Genomic DNA, 25,064 nt, shown 5'->3' on the forward strand with positions numbered 1-25,064 from the left:
CTAGAGAATAATTGAATAATTATAGTTCAAACTTCAAATGCTAAGAAAGTCAAACCTACTCGCATTTGAGTTTTGAAGTTGATTGAATGGCCTATACTTTTTCGATCTTCGTTCAGGAACTTCAAATTCAGTTTTTTTGTTGGTTGTAGCTAATGACTAGATAATTGTTAACAACACTAAGCAGATAACATAACATAACCTAAAAAAGGACCAAATAATATATACTGTTCACAATGTTTTGGTTTCATAAAAACATAGGCATATTACTTGTTGCAGGCAAAGCTAAAAGATTGTTGTCAAAAAATAAAAACATAGAAATTTCGCCTTTGTTCACAGCATATCCAACCATTTTAAAAAAAGTTGCAAGGACTTTATCCAGGTAAGGAAAAGAATACCTATGATAATGATATACATTTTATTAGTGTGAATTTTTGGCAGGGGATTTTCCCTTATTGTTTTACTTCCCCTAACTTACTATGTTTTCAAAGTGCAGGTTACGTTTGCCACCTTTTTGATAACTGTAATAGGTAGATATTAGTATTGTTTGAGACAAAGTTAGGTGCTAAGTATTTCAGGTAAGTAGCCTAAAGCAACCAACCTCACTCACACAAATCTATTGTTTACTAAACAATGCAATACCTTGTGAATATATGTATGATCTTTTGCTGCCGCCACCTTCTGGTGTTTCTCAACAAATCACATCCTACTTACCATTTGCTAATTAACAATGTAAAGCCTCGTTCACACGGGGCGAATTTACACGCTACTCGCCGGTGTGTAAGAAGCCGGCGGGTTGGTGAGTGCGCTTGTATTCGTTCACACGGAGCTTGTCTACTTGCCACTCGCCGACGTGTAGAAAGACGTTGGCGAGTGCGCTTGTAGTCGTTCACACGATGCTTTTTTACTCGCTCAGTAGCTGGCTTGAACTAAATCCTCCGACATCTTCGAATAACATGCGCACAAGCAACTGTGTTCACACTGGGCTACTTTACACGCCTACTCGCTCAAAAGCTGGCGAGTTGGCGTGTAAAGTAGCGGCAGCGTCAACTTTTTCCAGAGCTTTTTTACAAGCAGCTTTTGAGCGAGTACATCGTTCACACTGAGCTATTTTACTAGCTGCGTGTAAAAAAGCCGGCATGTAGCTTGTAAACTCGCCCCGTGTGAACGGGGCTTTAGTAGTAATAATAATTCTGTTTTAAATTTAAGTAAGTTAGGTCTACCAACCTTTTCTCTGCTAGGTGAACAAATAAGTTTTAAAAGGATTTGAATGAAAAGTTCTAGGATAGCCTACTTCATCCAGTATTTCCACACTACCAAAACAAAAACCTACTTACCGGGTTGAATATATCCAGCTTTCCTGCTGTGATGTGTTGAAAAATCCTGTTTTATCCTGCATGCATTTTGTAAACAATCCATTTCCTCCCTGTGTGATATTTTTTGTTTATAAGCCTAGCTATATAGCACTGTGCTAAATTGATCAAGGAGTTAGTTGGTTAGTTTCAATTTGTACTGTGGTAAAGAAAATGATATCAGCAAACTGACTCATAAGATACATTCTTCCATTGGCTTGTCAAAAACTCTCATAAGTGTTTATTTATTTCAACGGACATTCCGTTTTGTTTGATGTGGTGCTATTTGTTTACAAACTTATCCATATCAATATAATAGTAATGCAATGTGCAGTTCAGGATGTCTAATATTAAATAATAACTATACTTTTGACACTTAGACATAGGAAACAAAAACAAAAAACAATAATATAGTAATTAACAACAGCAATAACCAATGCTTAAACAATAACAATGGCGATCGCCCTTTATACTAACCATAAATAACTATAAATAATAATAAATATCAAGGAAAACAGGCATGTTCAACAAAATAAATATTAGCTTAAATAAGTAACAGATTCTGACTAGAGCAATTATGAAAGACTTTGTTTAATATTTACAAGGAACATGCAGTGTAATAAAAATGATTTTAAAAAGAAACGAGGGGAAAAAACATTTTTGCAAGTAGGCTTAAGATATTACCATCAAGGTATTGAAGCAACAAAAATAATAATAATAATAAGCAGAACACTCACGCACCGTCTGCCTGCTCAGGCGTGGCCCTTTAAAGGCGCCACTTAACACAAACACACACTGCACCCACAAATTCCAACCAGCTGTTAAGTAGCTTAGCAGGAGTTACTATATTTCATGGGGAAAATTACAAAAATGACAACAACCTTTTAACTAAACCGTAATTGTTATAAGTGGTTATTCTGAGCCACCTATGGGTCAACTTAAATTTTTCTCATAACTTATTATACAGTTGATTGGTTGGTTAGTAGTAACAGGAAAATACAAGAATTTATTGCTGGAAAGCAAGAAGCTTTATACAGAGCAAGCGACTATCAGAAGATCAAAGGGTGCTCCGCATTACCTATATTTCAATATCAGCCGGCTACAAAAATGTCCGAGTTGCGGAAATAATGCAGGTTTAACAATTTTGTTTAGAGTTCAAAATACCAAAACTTAGCCTACTAAATTTTTATCAAAATTGTTGAATCTATTTTTGTGAAAATCCAATTTCTGTTATTTTATGGGTTTTATAGGGAAATGATAATTAGACCGGTAGTCTAATAATTGGTTCTGGCTCTACGTAAAATTTGCTACTTTACTTTGCAGACAAAATTGAATTATATTTCGACCCACTTAGACTACGTAGCCTACCTCCACTAGGTATCAAATCACAAACATACAGTTTAAGTAAGATCAGTTAGTAGGTATGCATGACTATTCTAAGAGCAGCATTGAAACATTGTGTGTATTTCAGAAGATTAATGACTACAATTAAACTTACATAAACAAAATAAATGTTAAATAAATTAATAATAGCCTAGATGAAACTTTTCAGTGTAAAAACGCCCGAGAAGTGTACTGAGGTGGAAATGCAAAGTGTATCTTATGAAGAATTCATCGATAATAACAAAAACAACAAACCTGTTATAATTCTGCATGGTTTGTTAGGTTCCAAAGAAAATTGGAACTCATTGGCTAAACAACTAAACCGAAGAATTGGTCGGAAGGTAAGCCTTTTGATGCTTAGTCTAAACTCTAGATTTGCACTCTTATACCGTTCACTAGTAGGCAGCTGGTCCTTTATTTCTGATCCTTTATAGAATCCTTTGTGGAATAAAATGTGTGACTAGTAAGCCAATCATGAATCTTATTTTTAAATAATTTTAAATCCAATCATTTAAGTTGTTGGATTTAAAAATAAGATTCATGATTGGCTTACTAGTCACGCATTTTGTTCTATAACAGATTTTTTTTAGAATGTGATATATAGTGTCAATTAAGTGTTGGGTCCTTTATTGACTATCTGTATTTATATATCTTGTTTTTGTTTTACTGTTGTAATCATATTGTTTATTTATTTTGTTGTTAGTACTTTCAATTTAATTAATTTACTTTATTACCATTATTGTTATTATCTTGGTACTGTCTTTTAATGTATAACTGATTAAGCCTATTTTTTGTCCTAGGATGCTAGGCACGAGTTTGGGATTGTTTTTCACATTATTTCACATGATTAAGCCTATTGCAATCTTGTATAACTCAATGGTGAATATACTTCTTGATTGTTACTGCCTCTTGTCTGAGTTCACACTAATGCGGACTAAGGAGCCTAATAGTGATTCGTAATTTTCTTTACAAATACAACTAGATTAATGCAATTTGTCGCTCTTTAAATTGTTTTTACCTGATACAAAATTTCACACAAGCTGGCCACCATTTAGAAACACATTTTATTTAATAAAAATATCCGGCAATTGGCAGGCAGTAAGTGAACACCCGGCCACGCACCAGTGAACAACTAAAATTTGTTTTACAGCTGTTTTTGATTAATTCATTTATATAAGGCAGGTTTTCAAGGACATTGGAGCTGAAAGAATGAATGAAACTCGTTGATATGCTCAGATGAAGTTCATAGATTTAGTATTAAGTATGACATACTAATCCTTCCCAGACGGGCAACGGATATATCCACTGCAACACCTGCCTGTTTGTATTGGCCTAGCTCAGGGAGAAGGGGGGCCCAGTTTCTTAAGGGCAGGGCTGAATGGTTGAGGGCACCAAAGGTGCAAGTTCAAGCTGGTGTCAAAGTAAATGTTTTATTTATATAAAGGGTTACCTTGTTTACCTTTGTAGTCAAGCAGGACATTAACAAGGACCATTCCTGCAGGAGTAGGACAGCTTTAGTGTAACCTCTACCATCAGATAAAGAAAAAAAACGAAGTTGCTTGTCTGTGATTTGCAAAATAAATTCAATATAAATCTCAAATAAATTTTCTAAACACTAATCTCAAACACTAACCTACAGTAGACTCCCTCTTATCCGGACTCCTCGGGACCGAGGCCAGTCCAGATAACGTGTTTTCCGGTTCAACCGACGTCCCCAAAAACTCGTTAAAACGGACCGTTTACTGTGATATTCGACTTAAATTTTAGGAGAACATGGTATGTAGACACGTGATCGCTGGTCTCAAATCTTTCCTACGAGAACAGTCATTTCAATACCGCCCACTTCCTGCCGATCTAGTCTGGTGAAACAAATGTGCTGATAAAAATTTTCTGGTTAAAGAGATGTTGTTACGACCGAGTGTAGTCCGGTTAAACCGTTGTCCGGTTAAAAGGTGTCCGGATAAGAGGGAGTCTACTGTAGTTGAAACCTGTGTGCAATGTTTTGAAGTTGAGAACTCAAAGCTAAAATGGCATCAGAAAAACCCTAATAATAAATCTAATAATACTTCAAGTTGATAAGCAAACAATAAACAATGTAACTCAGATAAGCTTTGCTCAGTGAATAATTCTGTAGGTTCAAAATATAATCTAAGTCAGGAATGTGTATCCAGAAGTAGGCAGAGGTAAAGAGATAAAATAATTCTGGCTAAATATTCTTTAATCTCTGAGTGTATTAATCACACAATAGGCCAAAATTCCAGAATAAAGAATAAACAATATGATTGCAATTTATGATTAACTTTTTAACAGAACGATTAACAGAACGATAACAGCTCACAAATGCTGCTATATTTATAAGTTTTAACTAAATCAGTTTGTAACAATGATCAAATCAGTTTGTAAGGCTCTAAAATCAGTCCTTTTAACAGAATAATATATCATAAGAATATCGGTTGTAACTATGATTTCCTTGTACATCACACCACTATGTATCGTATGATTTTTAATAGTCGTCATTGGCTATCCACCCCTTGACGTGATTGACCTGATCCCCTCTCCACCTAGATCACACCACCGTCCATGTCCGTCCGTCCCTTCAACAGCCCAGTCTACCTCCAGAATTCGAACCTTAACCACATGTTTGTGGCCGTGTTATAAACATGTAAATCTCTCGTATTTATTTAGTCCACTTCCAAAGTCCATTTAACCCAAGAACACAACAAACAGCTTACAAAAATCCAGGGGCGGCTCCATGAATAATTTTTTGGGTAGGCCTGACAAGGATTAAGAAAGAGTTTGATCGGGGGACGAGAAATTTGAAGGGCTTTCCTCGCAAAAAGGGGGGAATTTAAAAATTTAAATGAAAAATAATTAGTTTGAATGCTTTCGCTTTATTTACATATAATTTTTTTTTATTTATTTATAGTTTTGAAATATCTACCAAAGTTTTGGGTAGGCCTGGGCCTACCTGGCCTGCCCTCTGAAGCCGCCCCCTCAAAAATCTGTCAAAATATTTAAGTCTTAAGAAAATCAAATTTAATAACTCGGACTCAGAATCTTCAAATATGTATAACTTTCAAGGTTGGAACACTCCAGTAACTACTTGACCATTACCAAAATATGATGTGATTATATGACAATCCTAACCTAAAAACAAAAATATGACCATATAAAGATATTACATGAGAACAACACATGATATAGGCCCTGAAATATAGACATAATATTGACACTAAAATATAGACACAATCCTTTACACTGAAATTTAAATATAGACAATAATTTACACTGAAATATAGGCACGATGATTATCAACAAGATTCACAGCTTAAATAATACAATACACAAGGGCCTTGCTGTAAAAATTCAATCTAAATCAAGAATTTTTAATACTAAATAATTATCTCTTTTGTTGGTGCTGAAGTCCAGTAGAGTCTATAAGCAGGGCCGGTCACTCACACTCACTCTTAGAGGGAATGTGTTAAAAGTCCAGAGAGAATCCCAAATGGTAAATTGATTAAAGCAGATACTCACCGCAATGTCCAGTAAAATTACGATATCCGGTTCGGACCAATTTGAATACACAAACCACACGAGTATTACCAAGTCACAGGGTATCACAAGGATTGAACCAGGGCTCACAGGTAAAGAAGCCACTCCAGAGATATGTTCGCAGGCAACAGCTACAACAGGATCCGACATAAACCCTCAGCTCCTTCAATTGTAAGTCAGCATTAAATCCAACGATGCTGTCAGAGAGTCAGCACTATTAACAAATTTACCAAACTGAATGTAGTTGATCCTCACTCTCAGACAGACACAAATCAACGCCATGTAGATAACATCGTCGGAGAGATAAAATTTACCAAGAGAAGAAGGCATTGAAGTGAAAGTGGTCTAGCGTTTGGTGTTTGTATAGTAACCAGCTGGTTCGTGCGACTACTTTTACACACTATGGAGAAGCTCTGTGACAACTTGCCTGTCCAAACACACAATTTTTTTTCAAATAAAATCTCCAACTACCACTTTTATTTTTGATTTAATGTAGTTATAAAATTTGAAAAGATATGTTGCGGATGTATCCGCCATTTTACTTGATATTCACAGACGGGTAGGAAAAATCTCAGCACAATAAGAATAAGAATAAGAATGCTTTATTGCCGTTACACTGGTTTACATGCATGGCACAGTCAAGGAAATGTCTTAGAACTAAGGTTTTAACTAAGGTTTAATTTAACATCATTTATGAAGTCTATTTCTCTATAGGGGCACAGGTTTAACAGGTAGTTTTTAAGTATTATTTTAAATTTAGAACAATTAAAACATCTAGGCCTAATTCTATAAGGTAACATATTATAATACTGTTTGGACTTTTCAATAAAACTAGTAGCTGTGGTGCTGTATCAACACTGTAAAGATATAAAATTGCAGCGGTTTTGTGTGTTGTAACTGTGTACATTTTCATGTGTGTCTGTTTTACTAAAACTATTTTTTGCAAACACAAGGCAGTCTAAAATATACATTGCTTGTACAGTTAAAATATTAGCCTCCCTAAATAATGGTTTACTGTGTGTACAATATTTTTTCGAACAAAAGTTTTTTTGCACTTATTAGAAATAGTTTACTATGTTTATGAGAAAGTACCAGATATTAAAACAAATTTTGTTAATTTTACAAATGTTTGCCCGTTCTTGGCCATATTACCATGGTCAACCAGAAAGTGTTAACTACTCCAAAGTTTTTAAACCAGTACCTACTTCCGTTTTCCTGATCACATTCCAGTATTCTACGCTCCAAAGGACATGCACTATTGCTTAATTAAAATGTCTGTATACTTAACTACTGTATTAGTTTACCATATTTATTAATTTTACTTTATATAATTTAGAAAATCTTTAGATGCATTACTTCGAATAGTAAAGCAATTTTAAAATGATTATTTTTGGATTTTTTGGTTCAGGATTGACTAGTCTGATTTTCAGGCTATCTAATAGGTTATAATATTTGAATAGATAATATTAAACTGTTATAGGTGATTGCGGTTGATCTGCGTAACCATGGTTCTAGTCCCCACACCAGTTCATTCAGTTATGATTTGATGGTTGCTGATCTGAAATACTTCATGGATCTAAACAGTTTTCAAAAAGCCACCATTGTTGGACACAGTATGGGAGGAAGGACGGCGATGATGATGGCTATAAAATTTGTAAGTTGAAATATTATTTTACCTACGACCGTTTTTTAAAAGTAGCCGTTTCAGTTCATTTCTTAGAATTGAAAAGTTTCACATAACAGCAACAGCATTGTTTACTTTCATAATAGCATAGTTTTACTGATAACATGGGTGACGGACCAATGTGGTTCAAGGATTGAGAGAGAAGAAGTAAAATTGTAATGATTTGAACTTGAACTAATCAGCTGTTCAGGCCAATTTAATTGTTGAGTGGTGCAATTGGTGTTTGGTACAATGTTTCGTTGCATCACTGTAAAAACAGCATTTAGCGTACATTTGAAGATGTGTGCTTGAGAACTATTTAAATGGTCAACTTCACATAAAAAAAAAATGTTGTTTGACATTAGTTGAATTTTTTAAGTATATTCTCAGTACAATAATGCATTAGATAATATTTTTGGTGATTTTCACAAAATATCTGTACGAGAAATTACGTGTTTTAATTTTTTTTATGTTGAATCTTCAGTGGTATACTTGATTATTTGGTTAACTATTTCACATCTTTTAATAGGTTTAATTACATGAAAGTTTTTCATAGCCAGAACTAGTGCAAAGTCTGGTTGTGGTGGATATTTCACCGAAGACCAGCTCCAGTATGATGACGAATAAGCAACTGCTGACAGACATTGGGAATCTTAGTTTAGATCGACAACTTTCCTTCAGAGAAGCACGAAAGGAAGCTGGTGCACAACTTAGGCAGATGAAATATGTAAGCTCTAACTCTACACATTAGACTTTTATAATTTTTTGGGATAGCTTTTGATTCAGTTAAATAAACTATTCACAATAACATTATTTGTTTAGTAAACTAATGCCTGTTAGAGAACTTTTGACTGTACAAATCAGTGGCATACGTAAAATTTATTGCTCAAAATCAGCTGTTCCCAAATTGATTTGTCTTGGGACTCCACCTAAGCCTCAAACGGAAACATACTCACTGTTTTCTTTAGGTGGTTCAGAAATGCACTAAATAAGCAGTCTTATTAGTATTAAAGAAGTAAGTGTCTTGTTAATATACAGCAGTCAGACAGGCTGCAGTGTGTTGAGTTAATGACTTACGATCTGACTGTGAGACAGTTTCTTGTGGTGTGCCTCAGGGGTCAATCCATTGTCCTCTGCTATTTATACTGTACATAAATTACTTGAGCTCACTTCTCACTCACAGTAAATACCATATGTTTGCTGAAAAGTTACAGATTTATACAACATTTTCAGCCAACATATAATTGACAGTGTTCTGGAAATCACCAATGACATTGAGGAAATAATTTCTTGGTCTGACAAACATGGACTTAGAATTAATAATGAAAAAACAAAACCAGAGGCCTTTAAATAATCACAATTGTCATCTTTGGAACAGTCAGGACTAACCTTGGACACAAATATCTATTCAAGATTACTTACTGACCTAACCTGACAGGTAGTGTCATTTACCTTAGACCTAATTATAGGTTGTTTCTGGGTTTTATGTTTAGATCTCTTACTCATTCCATTTAGGTTGGTTGTCATTTTTCTTTACTTTAAAAGGACCTGATCCAAGAAAAGGTGGAAATTCTGTATCATATTCGTTGCCCTGAATAATACTATTGACACTGACAGCTTCAGTTTCAGGTTTATTTACATCTTTATTGCTTTGTGTCTGAATAGGCAGACGCCAAATGTTTAAATTAACCTGAGCTTGATTTTGAATGAGGTTATGTAATTACCTCAACAACAACGCCTTTTGCAATACTAACTAGCTTCTGGACAGTATCATGAAGATTACTTATATCTTCGACATCCCATTCTCTAGAAACAATCGTGTAAATTTTTATGTACACGTTGTGCAGTACCACTTTACTTTTTCCGATGAACTATTAATTTGCAAAGATTCATCACTGTTTATTCCCACACACGTTGGATGTTACCATTTGCACCAGAAACCATCACAAAGCAAGCCATTACCTTCACGGGTAATTTAATTATTACCGAAAAATAAACACAGACTGTTTTGCTCTCAAATTCAACCGCAGCAGACGACTGAGACTGATTCATCACCCGTGTCATTCAAGATTACAGAACTCAATTGACTTTGACACAGTGAACTTAATAGCTATAAAAAATAATGAAGAAGAGAAGAAGAAGAAGAAAAAGTGTTTACTGAAATAAAATGATCAATACAGTGTTTTTTCTTAAACACGAAGAACAATGAATAAGAATAAGAACTTTATTCAGCCAGAAAATATTTCATGCAAATACATTGGCACGTCAATTTTATAAATAAATAATACTTAATAATGGTCAAAGACCGTCTGTTTTGTGGTTGACATACCGATTTTACAATATTTAAAAACACTTTAAAACAGTCCATGAATCACATAAAATAATTCATAAAATAAACTGATTTCCACTACAAAATATACACAAATAGCACTACTAAAATGTATACATTTAAAATAATGCATACTAAAAAAGATCAGATAACAAATTAATCAAAAATAAAATTGAAAAATACTGAGAATGTGAATTTATCCTACAAACAGTTAATAATTCATCAAACAAGCCTGTTACTGTACTTTTATGTTATGTTGTGCTTACTACGGGAGATGCAGTAGTAGACATATGAAAAAAGGTGTTTGCATCAATCCACACAATGAAGAAGTTACAGAATTTTTACCTTAGCCTATAACGTTACAGCTAGTCAAATAACTTGTCTTCCCCCACTTCACTTACTACAACTCTGTAATCTCATGATAATAACCTGACTGTAAACCTCCCTGATGCTCTCCAACACATACATAACTCCAACATATCTACTGCTTAAGATTCATTTATGATCTGAGAAGCAATAAACGTATCACACCTTTTTAGATTCTAAATTATTAAAGCAATGTAGCCTTAGATCAATAAAAATTCCTTTATCCTACTAATGTATTTAATATTTAAAAACCAACTTTCCAAATTATTTGGTAAATGACCTTAAGTTTGTTTTTAAACTCGCTTCTAACATTTATCCATTCTTTAAGTTCAAACGTGCAATCCACTGCAATGCAAGCATGAAAAAAGCCATTTTTTGCTATGTGAATGGAATGGAAATTTCTGCAACATATCTTAAAAAAAAATTATGAGGCAGAAAAATGGGAACAAATTAAGTTAGTAGCTTATTCATGAAACGTCCCACCTTTGAATCTCCATATCAAGGTGGTATTAAGTAATTTTTTGGACTTAAGGCACTATATATTTAAAATTTAAGGATTAATGCAGTTTGTAATCCTCAAATTCTGCCTACTATTACTTCTTGTCAGAAGTTTTAGTTGTTATTTGTAAAATGAAATAAACTGACTTTGTTAACAGACAGATGGTGTAATTAACTTCATTCTGCTAAACTTGGTCGAGCATGCAGGGGACTCTAAATGGCGTTGGAGGTTTAATCTAAAGTCAATCCTGGAGAACTACTTGAATATACAACACTTTCAAGCTGCCAACACTTCTTGTTCAACTCGCACAATCTTCTTAGGTGGCACCAACTCAGACTACCTAACGTGAGCGAATAATAAATTGACACCTCAAAAATATGAACTGTAGTTATTGATAACATTTTTACTTTGACAATTGTACCTGAAAAAAACTGTTATAATATTTGTTGATTTGCCTGAATATCTCAAATATTTAAAATTTGACAAGATGAAAATCTATTTTTATGATAAAATAGTAAACGATTTTACAATAGTATTTTTTAAATTTGGAAGTTTAAAAATTATATTTTGCATTCTATAAGCTCTTTAAACCTTTGTATTAATAAAGTCCATTTAATATACCTTCCCTTTTAAAACGCAGAAATATTCTCATTTTGTGGGGAAAATATCCATTTTAACATTTGAGGATGTATTATTATTTTATATAATAATGATCTACCATCTCCACAACAATCCTTAAGACTAGGCTCTTTTGCGCTATCTTATTTCACTAGTCAAAGTCCATCGTCCACCCTCCAAAGAAAACATACAATTATTATTACATCCAAAATACATGAGAGTAAAGATACTAAATAAGACTTCTGTAGAGTTGAATTACATAAATAAAACTCCAAAATTTAATCCTCCCTTATGTTTCAGACCAGACCACGAACCTGTTATCAAAGAGATTTTCTCAAATGTTGAGTTCAAATACATACAGGGAGCTGGACATTGGATCCATGCAGACAAGCCTTTGGAGTTCCTAGATATTGTAGTGGATTTTATCAACAAGGATTCTACAAAATAGTAAGTATGGTTCCTAACGATTGATTAAGAGATGTTACCTCCTCTACAGTGGCTTCCCCATCTCAATGGGTAGTGTTAATAATGATAATGATTGTGTGATACATCACTACAAATGAGAATCATTGTCTCAAGCTGAGCCAACGACTTTCAAGGTTATGATCAAACATGTGTGATGATACTTACAGGGATCATAATATTATGTTATGTCTGTTTTTTTTGCGAAATAAATGATATTTTGATTTGATACTTTAAAAATGTATTTATTTTCATAATATATTCACTTACGATTCATTTGTCTGTTGGGTGTGACGATGGCTGGAGTCAAAGCCAAATCGATCACCATTTACCATCTTGTGATAACCATTTACCATAACCTACCATGTTTGTGATTACAATGTGAAGCTGGATCTTCCTAGCTCTTCATTTTTTGCTCATCTTTTAGTTGTGAAAAGATACATTGAAGATGATGTTTTGACATAAAAACGCCCAGGCTAGTCCATTCTTAAAGTAGAACAGTCACTAGGTAGAATCAGGCATTTTTACAATTTATGTGGATGTGATTCTGAATGAACATCACAAAATGAAGTATATGTTTAGGTTCATTAGTATATTTGGTGCTGTATACCATTAGTTTTGATAATTTTTGAGCAGACTTTGTCTTCATGCATGGAAGCGCTGCAATGCACATTGTGTATCACAGGCTCCAACGTGCGTTCTTGAAACACAGGCAAAAATGTTATACATCCAGAGCACAGTTTTTGGCAAACATGCTTCAAAGCGAGCATCTGCAAGATTCATCGTGGAGTGTGCGGGTTTAGATTTTTGGAATTTGACCTTACACATCTCTTCAAAAATGTGCGTTATTCTAGACCATACTCAATGAAATTCTTTGGTAATTAAACCTATTGTTGTCATATTTACATATATTTTGGTAAAGGGTTACAAAAGAACTCTGAGTTAATTTGTCACATAAATTCGATGTGCGTTAATATATATGGTACAAAAACTAAAGAAATACAATAGACTCTCAGTAATCCGGCAGATATAGGACCGTGATACTGCCGGATTAGTGAAAATGCCGGATTACTAGAATGTTATCTATAACACTTAAAATGCACTTAAAACACGTTCATGATTTTGCCACGATTGTGCATGATGACGATGACGTTTCCGTGACCACGGGAGTGAATAAGGATGTTTACACGGCCGTGGGAGAGGATACAATTTTTGCCGCGATCGTGCAAGACAACAATGACCTTTCCGTGACCGCGGGAGTAGATTATAATGTCTACACGACCATGGGAGATAATCATAATTTTGTCGCGATCGCGGAAGACCTTACCCGTCAAAAGACGCCGGATTATTGGAGTGCCGGAGTGGTGCCGGATTAGAGAGGGTCTACAGTATAGCCTCTTAAAATTCCATAGCTATACTAAGATGTGCCAAAGGGTACATTTTGGTGACAGGGTTATTTATATTTGGTTGTATGGACTGTCATACAAGTTTATGTTTTCTGAAGTGGGCTATATACCACTAAGGCTCTTTTTTTATTTGCCTTATTGTAGTACTGTATAGGAATTAACAATGCTGAGTTGATCCAACAAATTTCACTGCCTGAGAATTAATTTTTAAGCAGATATAATTACTTTGAAATAGCATTTCAAATCAATTCCTGTGTATGGTAATTATATCAGTATCCAAGATAGTGAGATTAGTTTTAAGTAAGAAAATTTGATTTTAGATTTCTTCTTGCTGGGTTTGTGTTTGGTTAAATTGCCTTGATTATACTGGAAATTTTTATGTTTGCAAATATTCTCTTTTGTAGAAGAGAGAATATGAATCTGTCATAAAAAAAAAAAATCATTTGACATTTTCCTAATTTTTGGTAAATTAATTAAGACTTAATAATAAGTCAGGATTTTATGGCCACTTTTAATAATAATTTACAAGAAATAACAAAATAGTTGGCAGCTCCTTGTTTAACATTTATATTTTTGTATCACCAAATAATTTAAAAACTATTCACACAAGCTATTTCTGGAATGACGGATTCAAATTTAGCATAATGAAGTATTGTTCTTGTGGCTTGTTTACAATATACTCTTTTTATATCTCAACTAGAATCAACACTAATTAATCTTGAGCTACAAGCAAATGTTCTATTTACGTGTGTAGTTACAAATTAAAGTTATCTGATATTCATGTTTGCATTGCTGTTGTAAAACGAAAACTGACTTGTGATATGGGTTTTTCTTTTGAATCAACATGTTTGTTACGTCTTATATTTGTGCAACATTTGATACTTTCAAGGTGAAGTTTATTTTTAAGAATAAATAAAATTTATTATGTTATAAAGCTCTTTTAAAAAGATTTAATTTTGAACAGATTTCCAAAGTATTGCCTTCTCAGAATTAATTCCTCACTAATTATATTCTTAATAATAAAAAATCATATTTTTTCAGTGAGTTTGCATTATATTGTTTACATTTATTTATGTGAAACATATTATTTAATTGATCTAATAAATCAAGTTGTACTGTATTTATTGAAAATCTTCCTTGTTACGGTACCCAATTTATAAGTAAAAACATCAGGCCAATGAAATTTAAATTCCCCTCTGCTACCAGATACAACATTAAACTCTATTAATTTTACCAATACCTTTGGTATGATGGATACAAATGTATTACTTTTGTATTAGTGAATACAAGTGTCTGAAAATATTGTGATAACTTGTTACTACCTATATTCATTGATTATTGTTTTTATTATGTGTTATGTTTCTATTGGAAATTGTTGGAATAAATAAAGTAATCTAAAAGAATATAAGTTCATGAACTTTCTTTCTTAGTATATCTTCCTGTATTTATATTTATGGTTTAAGTTACAATACCATACACAACTTTATTATAAATTATTCTTGACTCTTAATCTTGGAATATGTTACCACATTTTAACAACAAGACCAATGTACATAACACTTGTAAAGTGTTTTGATGTCCATTGAAATTTTTAGGCCCAAAATGTACTAATACATAATCCACAATTTGTGGATTATTGTTGTGTTAATTGTGCTTTTTAATTGGCACCCTAACTGCTTGACCTTATCTTGCCTATACAACTAAATATCGTGATTTCTCCGCTACTTATTATTCCAATTTTTAACTTTTTGTTTGATTGATAATGTTAAATGCTAAATAAAAGTGTTCTAAAATCAGCCATGTTTTTGTTATTTAGTTATAACACTTAAAATGGCTACCATTTTGAAACAAAGAAATATGTTCTAATTTTTATATTTTTCAAAAAACATACTTTATAAAAGTGCACACCAAATTTCATAAATTCCCTTTTTGAGAAATTTGCTGAAACCAATAAAATTTCTTCTCTTTTAGATACTTCCGATCATTTAAGTAGTTTGCTTTGGTTTTAAATATGCCTGGAAAAACTTTCTGAGGGATGAACTTTTTAAATGACTTCTTAAACATATTGAATTATTATTGAAATATAACCCCCATTACCAAAAAAAGATGAAATTATCTTGGAGTAGATTATAGAAGGCTCTATTTCTGTTGAGACAAATGAAATATAAAGTTGGCAAAGCTGTGCAGAAATTGCCGTATTAGTCTTTAGATGAGAAAACTAGCAACTTTAACTCTTCCAATTAGAGGATTTAATTTGTTTTATTAAATGTTAGTACACAGACTTGTCACATCTGTGACGTGTATGCCAATTAAAGCTTATGTTTTTCATCTGAAAGTTTATTAGTTGTGCTTATAATTCACAACAAATACAAAACAGAAATTGCCACCAACACAGAAAACATAAATTGAAATTGGATTGCTTGAGCAATCCTTCTATAGCTCCGAGGCGGTGGCTAAACAGATGGCTAGACGGGTTTTTGTAAGAAAAATAATAATATTTATTATTTTTAATTTTAATTTTCCTTCAGTACTAGAGCAGAGATTTTTTAAAAGAAACAGTAAATTGACCCTCTTTATTCAATGTCTTGCATTTTAGGTAAAAATCAAAAAACTTACATGTTTGAAAACAAATTGCTTCAGCATAATTATGTATATTTTTGAATTATAAAAAAATCTGTTGTGTAAATAACTATTAACTGTACAGCCAAAAATGTGCAGAATCCATCCCAGACCATGTGGATTTGGCTTTTCAAAAATATGAAGATAAAATTGACAACAGTAAAAGCAGTGTGCCTATAGTCATTTTACATGGTCTGCTTGGCTCAAAACAAAATTGGAACTCAATGGCAAGACAAATAAACGTGAATGTCGGTCGACAGGTAAGATTTTAATCAGACTTATTTGCATATAATGTAATTGTATGTCAACATATGTAAAACTATTCGCACGATAATTTGGTCAGTGCCTCAACCAAACCCTAGTATTTATCTTTATAGTCTATAAGTTTGTATTACCTATAATTCATTACCCATACCTGATTTTGGGATAAAAATAGGATGCATTGACTGTTTTTTAAGACACCTGTAGTACAATTAAATAAATAACGTCTTTATTAGCCAACGTACATCGGATCAAAGATCTGTTTTACATAAAACTTTTGTCAACTATAACTAATAAAAGTAAATTAAAATACAAGTTCCTGAGGAAATAAAACTACCGAAAAATATATTTAACATTTGTTTTTAATGCTTTGTTACTTTTTTGTTTCACTCCTGCTGGCAAAGCATTGTAAACAAGGGGTCCGAAGTAGGAAAAGGCTTTTTTTCCCCATCTCGGTTCTGACCAGTGGTAACTGCAGCTGGCGAGTACTGCGCTCACAAACCTCAGATCTTTGTAGCAATTTCTTTTTCAGACATTGAGGCTGGTTTGTCAACAGCGTCTTATGAACTATGATTGAAGTTTGAAGATCTGAGATTTGCTTAACACGTTGACTGCGGCCTACCGCTATATCAGTAGTGTGCTCGCCTTCCAAATATTGCATCTGTCTGAGCCCAGCACTCGGCCGGCGACAATGTAATTGTTGCCAGGCTGTAGCTTAGAATACGAGCTTTATTTTGGTGTAGGTCGGTACTAAACATTCCCGCAAAATCCCGTCTGGCAATGATTTTGTCCCTTTTTCGGGGATTTTCTCTACTCGAGCCATATTACAAAGGATTTGGTTATTGATCCAGGCAGTGCTGCTACATTTGGGTGTTTCAGTGAACTATGTCCACTTTGGAGGTAACGCGGAACAATCACCATTGCTCTTTTGTGATTCGTCTTACTAGGTTTTCAGCAGTCAACGTGTTAATGAACAGAGTATTTGTTTTTGATCTAAATTCACTGATTGTTCATTAATGTTTAAAATTGGTTTGCAACTGAGTCTAATTTCTCTAAATTTTAAATCGTGTGATCCCTATATTCATGTACAAAATGAAAAATAGTTAATAAAAGTCATACAACACTAATTTGTGAGATTTTATAGCTGGGTTTTAGTGTCAACAGCATTGTCAATTGAAGATGACTGATAGACAGTTCACCCTTATAAAAGGCATCCTCAGTCCAAGCCTACTCACTGCAGACACCTCTAGCAAACATCTAGCAGCAATTGCTAACTGACAACGGGGTTAATGTCAAAAACCACTACTATGACTTTCCAACACTTAACAAGCTAAATATACTATAAAAACGGTAAACTGTGATAAATTTAGCTCTCCAATTTCAAACTAGAAGTAGACCCAATAGACTACTGTCACCGGACCTGGCCTTTGGCACCTGTGAAAAGTGTTACTACACAGGGCCCCGCGAATTAGAGGGTCCCGCGGCTTGGGGTCTCGCACTTGGGCAAAACCCCAAAAAATTATTAAACGTCTTTGAATTTACGTGAATAATCCGTTTTTTCTCATTTTACACATTGTGTCAAGTAAAATATCACGATCGCAGGACACGATAAAAATGTTGCCCTATTAACGAGAGACACCACCATTGTAAGACATTATTATTATTGTTGCCGCAATCGTGAGAGATGATGTCGGATGTTGCTGTTGCTGCGATGTTAGAAAATTATCGCAATTACTACAACTTATTGTTTTGGTATGCTACATTTTTAGTAGTAAGGGCTCTGAATGTTTACACTAGGCCCCGTGCCACCTAAGGCCTAGGCAGGCTCTGACTGTCAAAGTCCAAATATGCTGTTAACAATCTCAAGTTGTGAACAGTTAGATTGTATCTTTGTTAAAGGATACAAATTTTAACAGTTAGTTCATTCTATAAACTATTGTATTTGTACCTTATGCAGTAACCTTCATTAAATGTCAAAATCATACTAAATGCTTTATACTTTGTGGTACATTACAACTTTCACTTTCACACTCTGCTTTAGCCCTTCATCATGCAGACTGTGGTTAGAATGTCGAGTTATAGATTGGCTTGGGCATGTTAGTTTAAGCTGGAGTATTAATATTTATTGCTGGAAACCCTTTAAATAATATATCGTCACAAAATTACTTACCTTTATTTACAACTAGTTGTACCCACGGGCTTCGCCCATTTGACTTCATAAGTATTAATAAAACTATTGATTGCCTTACCGGGTCAGGTGGCATTTTGAGTGGCTTTCATGGTTACTTTGAAGAACAACATTGGACTTAATAAGCTGTTAAGGAAGAGCCCTAGGAGAGTATTAAAATAAAAGATAACTATCTCCATTAAGCCTGTGGTTATATTGGCTCTATTCATCGAAAAAATCAGCTCAATTGGTCAAGTAGTTTTCACGTTATTGACATACTAAACATTCATATCTATAATATTAGCTCCTTCCATCCAATTCATTTACTTGATCAGTAATGCACTAAAATTATTAACACGCTCCATTTCTCAGACATAATTTTTTGAGAAAAAAAATGCAATACTTTTTTATAAAAATTTGAAAAAATGAAGTCAATAAGTAGATGAATTGTGCACTTAAACAATTAAATTAACCTATTAACACAATACCACAACAATTTTGTATTTGACAGTTCTCATTGTGTATCACAACTTTTTGTTGCTGCTTTGTTTAAATTAGCTGTTATCACAAATTAAAACAAAAAGTTAATAGTGCTGCACCTTGTTGGTAAACCTTGTAACTTTATAATGCTATTGAACTTCATAGAACCAACTTGTTTATTTGAAACGGCCATTAACTTTTTCATTAGTTCATTTAAAATATGAAAAATAATAAGGTTAACATGGGGAACTCCAGAGCCACAGGGGCGGAGCCTGAAAGTCAGATCAAATAAAAAAAAAACTACTTAGTTTTCTATTTAATACCTAAAGAATAAGTGTACCAAATTTCATTCTTCTAGGTAAATGGAAAATAGGAAAATTAGTGATGAATGAGTCAGTCAGTCAGTCAGTGAGGGTTTTACATTTTATAGGAATAGATATTTAACAATAGTTTAATGTTATAAACCACTGTGCATCTACAGCAAGCAGAGGAGAATTCAAGATCGGAGAGGTGACAGATGACCTGCGTTAGGCATGACTAACGCTCTTAATGTTGAGTAGGTAACCTACCTAATCCAGATATATCTTAATCTTACGCTAAAGTAAAATTGAGAGATAATTAATGTGATGTGCAAGCTGACTCTTTTCACTATTGACTGAGTTGGAGGCAATACGGTTGGCTAACCTAATATTAGGAGATTATTTGAGTCATTTATTTATTTATTTATTTATTTATTTATTATTATCAACGGTTCCACCATTTTTAACAATGTAAGTAATGATAACAATCAAGACAGCTAGATTTTAAATAAATAACAACAATAATATCAATAAATTAATAACAAAATTACAACTATAATCTATTTACAATAAAGATTTTGCAGTTTAATGATTCGTTGACATGCAAGTACAATGTTGCCGAAAGATGATGAAAACTCTCTTAATAATACATTAATACAGACTCAACAAAATCATGAGACAATAATAAGTTCCAATCATCAAGTTACATGCTACTGTATAATGAGACAATACAGATATAAAATCAAATATGCAACTATGCAAACAAAAGTTATACAAACAAACATTAGAACGAGTAATGCAATGGCAGGGTGAGACAATGAATGCAAATGAAGATAACGCAAAGAAGAATAAAGGAATACAGAGAGTGAGAAGAAAATAAATGAGCTATTACGGGATTTCCATTTGATCTATTTCTCTTCTGAATTTGGAGACAGATGTTCCGAAGAAATTTACTTGTGTTGCTGTGTCCCCACCAATCATTGTTATAACATCATATTGTCATTGTTATAACATTGAGCATATATGATAAAGCAACCAAACTTAAGCATTTCAACAGACTGTATGGTAGGTGTTCTGGCAAAAAGTAAAATACCATTAACGCAAATGAAGGAAATAATCCTTCTAAACTATGAATCCGCCTCCATCAAGAATTTTTCAGTTTATTTCGTTTTCAAATTAAAATTACCAGGTTTTATTCAGCTAAATAATGAAACATTTCATTTAAAGTGCCATATATTCTAAGAAGTTAATGATTACAACAACTAAAACCGTCTACTTCACTTGGAATGTCTGGTGCACTATACTAGGGGTTGTTTTGGATTTTGCTTTTGGGTGATTTAAGTTTTTGTTTTGCATGAGAAAAACTATTTTTCAATCTAAATATGGAGGTAACTATTACTATGAATCCCTGTACTATCACACTCCCGAACCATGGTAAACCCCTCATCTGGTTTAACTTGAAGCTAATAGCAAGGGTAGATTAGTGTGATTGCAATAGTCAGCATTTTTAACCTGGAATAATCCCAACACAGTGGTTGATGAGTTTGAATCCAGGTGGTTACGTTACAAATAACTTTTCCCAGTATTACCCTGGCTTGTATTGATTTGTTGGTTAAGAGTCCTTGGAGCCTAGATATTCTAACTCGTAAAACAATTAAATAACTACAAAGAAAATTTTTAATCTCACAGTATACTAGATATTTAAATTAGAATCACTTTGGGGTTTGAAAAAATATTTTTGGACGGTAAATAACTCTTCAGCAGCTGTTTGAAATTATCCAAGATGGCTGCTAGCCTCCAAGGACTCTTAAGTAAAAACACACACCCTTTATTTTCCAAGTAAATGTCACATATATAAATTTTCTCCAAATTAAAAATCATGAGTAAAATAATATCTTTCTAAATTTTTCCACATTTTACATTAACATACTATTTTTAAATAAAAAAATATGTTATGTTTTGTACATTTTTGTCCATTTATCCTGCTCGAATAAAGATTAGTTTATTCATCTCAATTGAAATTATTCATTCTTACTCTATGAACATGTTTGAAGAGGAGAAACATTTTTTTTATATTTGATTTACAGTACTGAGTAATTTTGAGTTGAACAAGTTTCCACACCGATCTGTATGTAATTTTTGTTTTGTTTGTCAGGTGTACTCATTGGATGCACGGAATCATGGAGACAGTCCACACTCGGAGGTGTTTTCTTACGACAGCATGGTGAATGATGTGGTAGAGTTTCTACAGAAACACAACATAACCAAGGTCTCTCTCATTGGCCACAGTATGGGAGGAAGGACATCCATTAAATTGGCAATGAAGTATGTAAGTGGAAAAAGGTGCAGTAGAACTTCAACAAGCTCTATACTTTTTGAATCCTCTTGAATTCCCCAACCTTTCTATCTTGATAGATCAAATCGATATTAGGTGTACCTTGATCATGAGTTTGAATTGATGATTGCCTTGAAAGTCCTTAACCTTTTTGTCAAGCATACCTCAACAAACAAAAAATAAATAAATGCTGTACCTGTTAGGTACTGTAAACTGGTTACAGCTTAAAACTACTGTCCTGTGCTTGACCTTGGGATCAGTGTTGTTGTGGTAGACCCATAGATCTAAGAGCCTTATTACACGAGGTAGCCTGGCGACACCACCAGGGAAAATAGCTGGCAAAGCACAACCTACCAAACCTAGTAGCCAGAACGTTTCCGGTTTTATAGCCAGTGACATCGGGGCTCTGTAGCCATTGGTCCAGAGTGTGTTTCAGTCGCTGGCTACCCTCATGTAATAAGATCCATAAAAATCAATGCCCCTTGACAAGCTGAGTAGCCAGTTTCGTCGCTGGCTACCTGGCGTAATAAGGCTCTAACATAACAACGAGTGGTCTAAAATCACTCTTGTTTGTGTATATCGAGAGTATGAAGCACATCTTGGTCACGTCTGGTGTGAAACTCATGAGAAGTTCACGTATTTGTGGCAAAGGTTGCTTAGGTTCTACCTAAAAAACTATGGACAGTACAATTGGAAGTGTTGACAGAACAGGAGAATAAATTCCACCACAAACCAAACAGTCATTTTGCTATCATTTTGATGACATATAGGTTTATTTTTCATCTTTGTTTATTTGTTTAAAACGTATTACTATGTGTTTTGTCAAAAAAAAAAAATGTTTTATATTTATAAGAAATTTATTTTTTTTTTCATAAGATGAGGTGACAGCATGATAAATATTGATATATTTAAATCAGTTAATGATCAGTGGAGCTCAAAGTTTCAAGATTTAGTGTATGAACACCATTTGGTTCTTTTTTTATGTTCATCTTTATAAATTGCATGATTTGATCGAAGCAAAATTTATATTTAAAATTATTATTCCTTTACGTTAATATTTAACATCAATCATTTGTATGAGATAAGTTTTTTCTTCTTTTGTTTTTTTTACTTTGACTGTTAAAATAAAAAATTCTCTTTGATTTATAAAATATTTGATTTGTTTTGTTGCACCAGCCGGAGCTCGTGCACAGCTTGGTTGTGGTGGATATCTCACCTGGAGGACCTAGTGCTAACTTGTTGGGCATCAGACAACTGTTGCATGACCTCCACAATCTCAACGTTGACCCACAACTCCCTGTGAGAGAAGCTCGGGCGCAGGCTGCCGCTCAACTAAGGGATAGTGTCAAGGTAATTTTCACCAAAATTGTTAATATTGCCTTTTAAAAACCTTACTATATCTACGTAAAACTGCCTTACCGGAGTGCACGTCGATTCAGATTCAGATTTTCGGCACTTGGTTAATCCGAGTCAGATATTTTGTTGGTGGCCACTGTGGAAGCAGGAAATACGCCGCCGGTACTGACTCGGTAAGCGAAGAAGCAAATCATTCATCGTTATGGATTGGTCGGATGAGGAATTAATGTGTAAAATTATAGCGTCTGAAAATGTTGTGAAGTTACAGCCAATGAAAAATATATTGTGATGAATGGAGATTGAAACCACCGAAACTTATTATTAGAATTGGACATCATATTGTAAGAAACTGGTGTAACCCACATAAACAAAAAAATATTTTACCATAAAAACATAATTTATTTAACTAAATAGTATGCGACGAGCCATTTCTGAATCGGAAACTGAAACCAGAATGAAGAATTCATTTCGGTAAGCAGGTGCCTGTGCGCGGGCTTGGAAACCGGCAGCCACTACAGCCACTTCCATTTGAATGCAAGTGCCATTCCTGCCGCCGAAAATCTGAATGTGAATCGGCGTGCACTCTGGACGTACCGTTAGGTGTTAAAACTCTAAATATTAACATACACTAGGTAAATTTTAATGTACACTAGGTCTTGCTTTTAATGTTTTCGACTAAATTATCCTGTTCACAGTTGGTCACGACAGGTTTAAGATGGCAATAAGATTGAACACACATTACAAGGCAGGGTCAAATTAGAAAATACAGGCCCCTAGACTCCACCCGTGGTGCAAACCCTGGGCAGTATAGTTATAGTATCTGTATACTACAACTACAGCCTAGGGCCCAATAAGGCTCATGGTTTGAAAGTGAAAGGGGGGATCCAGGGCCCTGCCTTGGAAAAATGTGAGAAAATGTGCGCAGAATAATAATTTTTAAGGTAATTTGTACCGTATTGTCTGGCATTTAAATGTTTATATTCCTATAAATAAAAATAAACTTAAATATTTTTAACCGATATACAGGTTATTTTGGGTCAAGATCACTCACAAAAGTGAAAATTACTTAGTTAGTCAAGGAATAAAAGAAAAAATCAATATTTAATACTTTAGACAGTCTTGTATCAAGTATGCATTTGTAGTGTAGTGGGGTGTGTAGTACAACCTACAGTTAGCATTTTTTTAATTAAAATTTTTTTCCAGGATGAAAAACTTATAGCTTTCTTGCTAACCAACCTAGTTGAAAATGATGGAAATGCACAGAAGTGGCAGTGGAAATTCAACCTAGACGTCATTGTTAGACATTTTGATAGTGACATAGCTAACTTCCCTGTCAACAAAATGGACTTGAACACTCGCACACTCTTCATTGGAGGAGGGGAGTCTGACTACATCAAGTAAGTCATCACCAAATCCTTGCATAGCTTAGTAGCTGAGGGGATTTAGTACTTCTAATCAGAAGGGTTCTTATAACTTAAAAATGGTACTAAAAATCCGCTTTGGTTCTAAAAACCCTACAAAAGATAGATTTTAAGGTTTTTCTCTTGTTATAAAAATTTAAAAATAAAATTGTCATCTACCTTTGTCTGTTGAATGTCAGCAATCATGAATAATACAAAAGCATAAAAAATTGTTATTTTATGTTTCAGGCCCACAGATGAGATAAATATAAAGAAAATATTCCCTTTGGCTGAATTTGTATACATCCAAGGAGCAGGCCACTGGGTTCACGCTGAGAAGCCTCAAGAGTTCCTCAAAACAGTGTCTGACTTTCTCAACAAGGACCTAAAATAGTTATTTTACCATTAATATTTGTTTCACATTCACTTCTAAGTACACACCATAAATAAAGATTCCATATCAATTGTCTGGGATATAAAAACCAACTTCAAACATAGTAAAGGTTACATTTAAAATAAA

At 33.7% G+C, this 25,064-nt stretch overlaps 1 protein-coding gene across 1 annotated transcript; it reads left to right on the forward strand.

Moving 5' to 3' along the window:
* Positions 1 to 79: 79 nt before the first annotated feature.
* Positions 80 to 24,961, forward strand: LOC128998742 (uncharacterized). Its single transcript, XM_054425073.1, has 11 exons — positions 80 to 379; positions 2,902 to 3,073; positions 7,765 to 7,938; positions 8,504 to 8,674; positions 11,299 to 11,486; positions 12,060 to 12,206; positions 16,332 to 16,506; positions 21,609 to 21,782; positions 22,965 to 23,138; positions 24,348 to 24,541; positions 24,794 to 24,961. Exons 1-11 carry the CDS (start codon positions 234 to 236, stop codon positions 24,936 to 24,938), a joined length of 1,860 nt encoding a protein of 619 aa, XP_054281048.1. The 5' UTR covers positions 80 to 233; the 3' UTR covers positions 24,939 to 24,961.
* The last annotated feature ends 103 nt before the right edge of the window (positions 24,962 to 25,064 follow it).

The sequence above is a fragment of the Macrosteles quadrilineatus genome, unplaced genomic scaffold (assembly GCF_028750875.1).
Source record: "Macrosteles quadrilineatus isolate MER2022 unplaced genomic scaffold, UCM_ALF_1.0 Scaffold_7__1_contigs__length_78375512, whole genome shotgun sequence".
NCBI lineage: Eukaryota > Metazoa > Arthropoda > Insecta > Hemiptera > Cicadellidae > Macrosteles > Macrosteles quadrilineatus.

Bases quoted from the DNA above. Each gene is read 5' to 3' on its own strand.
- LOC128998742 (XM_054425073.1), top strand. From the start codon at position 234: ATGTTTTGGTTTCATAAAAACATAGGCATATTACTTGTTGCAGGCAAA. The intron at 3,074-7,764 runs GTAAGCCTTTTG...AAACTGTTATAG, and splicing joins ACCGAAGAATTGGTCGGAAG to GTGATTGCGGTTGATCTGCG. The intron at 8,675-11,298 runs GTAAGCTCTAAC...CTTTGTTAACAG, and splicing joins AACTTAGGCAGATGAAATAT to ACAGATGGTGTAATTAACTT.